Source organism: Penaeus monodon, chromosome 15, assembly GCF_015228065.2.
Source record: "Penaeus monodon isolate SGIC_2016 chromosome 15, NSTDA_Pmon_1, whole genome shotgun sequence".
NCBI lineage: Eukaryota > Metazoa > Arthropoda > Malacostraca > Decapoda > Penaeidae > Penaeus > Penaeus monodon.
Genome location: NC_051400.1, coordinates 47,355,039 through 47,356,396, shown reverse-complemented (window position 1 = coordinate 47,356,396; position 1,358 = coordinate 47,355,039). Strand labels below are relative to the sequence as shown.

General features: G+C 33.2%; 1 protein-coding gene across 1 annotated transcript in view; it reads right to left on the bottom strand.

Annotated features, from left to right (window-relative positions):
- LOC119582383 (kinesin-like protein Klp98A) overlaps positions 1–934 on the bottom strand; it is an 18,087-nt gene extending 17,153 nt beyond the window's left edge. Inside the window, exon 1 of the mRNA XM_037930595.1 lies at positions 789–934. Within this exon, the coding sequence (XP_037786523.1) occupies positions 789–841 (53 nt within the window). The 5' untranslated portion in view covers positions 842–934. The remainder of the gene's footprint in view (positions 1–788) is intronic.
- Positions 935–1,358: the final 424 nt, after the last annotated feature.

The window sequence follows — 1,358 nt, the reverse complement described above, 5'->3', positions numbered from 1 at the left end:
CTTTATTGTTATGAATGAGATGTATGACGTGTCTACTAATATAGTACTGCTGCACTACAATATTCCCTTGGCCAAATCTGAGACATCATCCTTCATACTCTTCCTCCCTTTCTATTCAGTTATATACATACTGAAATCTCCCCCATTTTCATTTATATAAGACAGCTTACTGTCATAACAGACATGTGCTCTACTGACACTTGTATTTGCAATATGACAATGAAATAAACTTTTTAGCTGTTTAAAATTATGACCAGGCACATCAAACTTGAAAAAATATGCCTTTTTTGTAGCCAAGGACAGACAAGCTGGAGCTTTTGAAGTGCTTAAGGGTTATATTGAAAAGCTTGAGCCATCTATCAATATTAAGAGACTAAGGTATGCTCTAACAAAACCGTTTAAGGAACTGTCGATCTTGAACTACAAGAAATTATATTCACAGAAAATACCATACATGAAGTGTCTCAGATTTCATTGAGGTATCATTCACACTTTAAAATGAAAGCCTATAATGTCATACATTAAATGTGCTCATCTATACACAAGTACCTATATGTGAGGTATATTTTATTTCATAAAACACAAATATATAGTCAAAAACACCCAAGAATACCCATTTACTTTGACAGACAATCACACATAATCACAGCACACTTGAAAAGGACGATATTTCGCTCATCCCATTTTACGCCTAATTTAGTGCAAAGAGAAGGCATTTTGGTGAACTCGAGGGAATGATTATTAGTCATCATCGAATAACAGGTCATTTCCCTAAATTTCAAAATTACCTTTGATTGAAAGGTCGGACGCGCACTGCTACCTTAACAGAAGCCATATTCATACAATTATCACAGCCATGAGATTATTTGACAAGATTTTTTATCAGTTGAGTGTCAAACGTCAGTCACTCCTCTCCATTTTTGTTTACAATGACGAGAGTTAGGGTAAACCTGTCATGCCGACATCACTTTTGATATATTTCTTGAAATTTATATGATTTTGAGATATACCTATTGATAAATCCGTATTTTTAGATGTATTCTGCGTACTGGTAGAATTTTTAACGTGGGTCATTGAATTATTTATGTGCGTTTGAGAAAACTTTCGATTTTGAAAGTAGTTTCTAAACTTGTAACCGAAGTGCCGCATATTTTTAATTTTGACTCGGTCCTTTGAGGGTATCCCATAAAATATTTAGGTCTTATGAAAAAATGTACATGGAAAGATAAGAATGATCATTTTACTATGCAAATCGAAACAAATAGATTTTGTACATGTGCAAAATATATATAGAATTAACCAAAATATAACGTGCATTGCTTATTTCATATAGCAATCTACACTGACTATTATGTGGG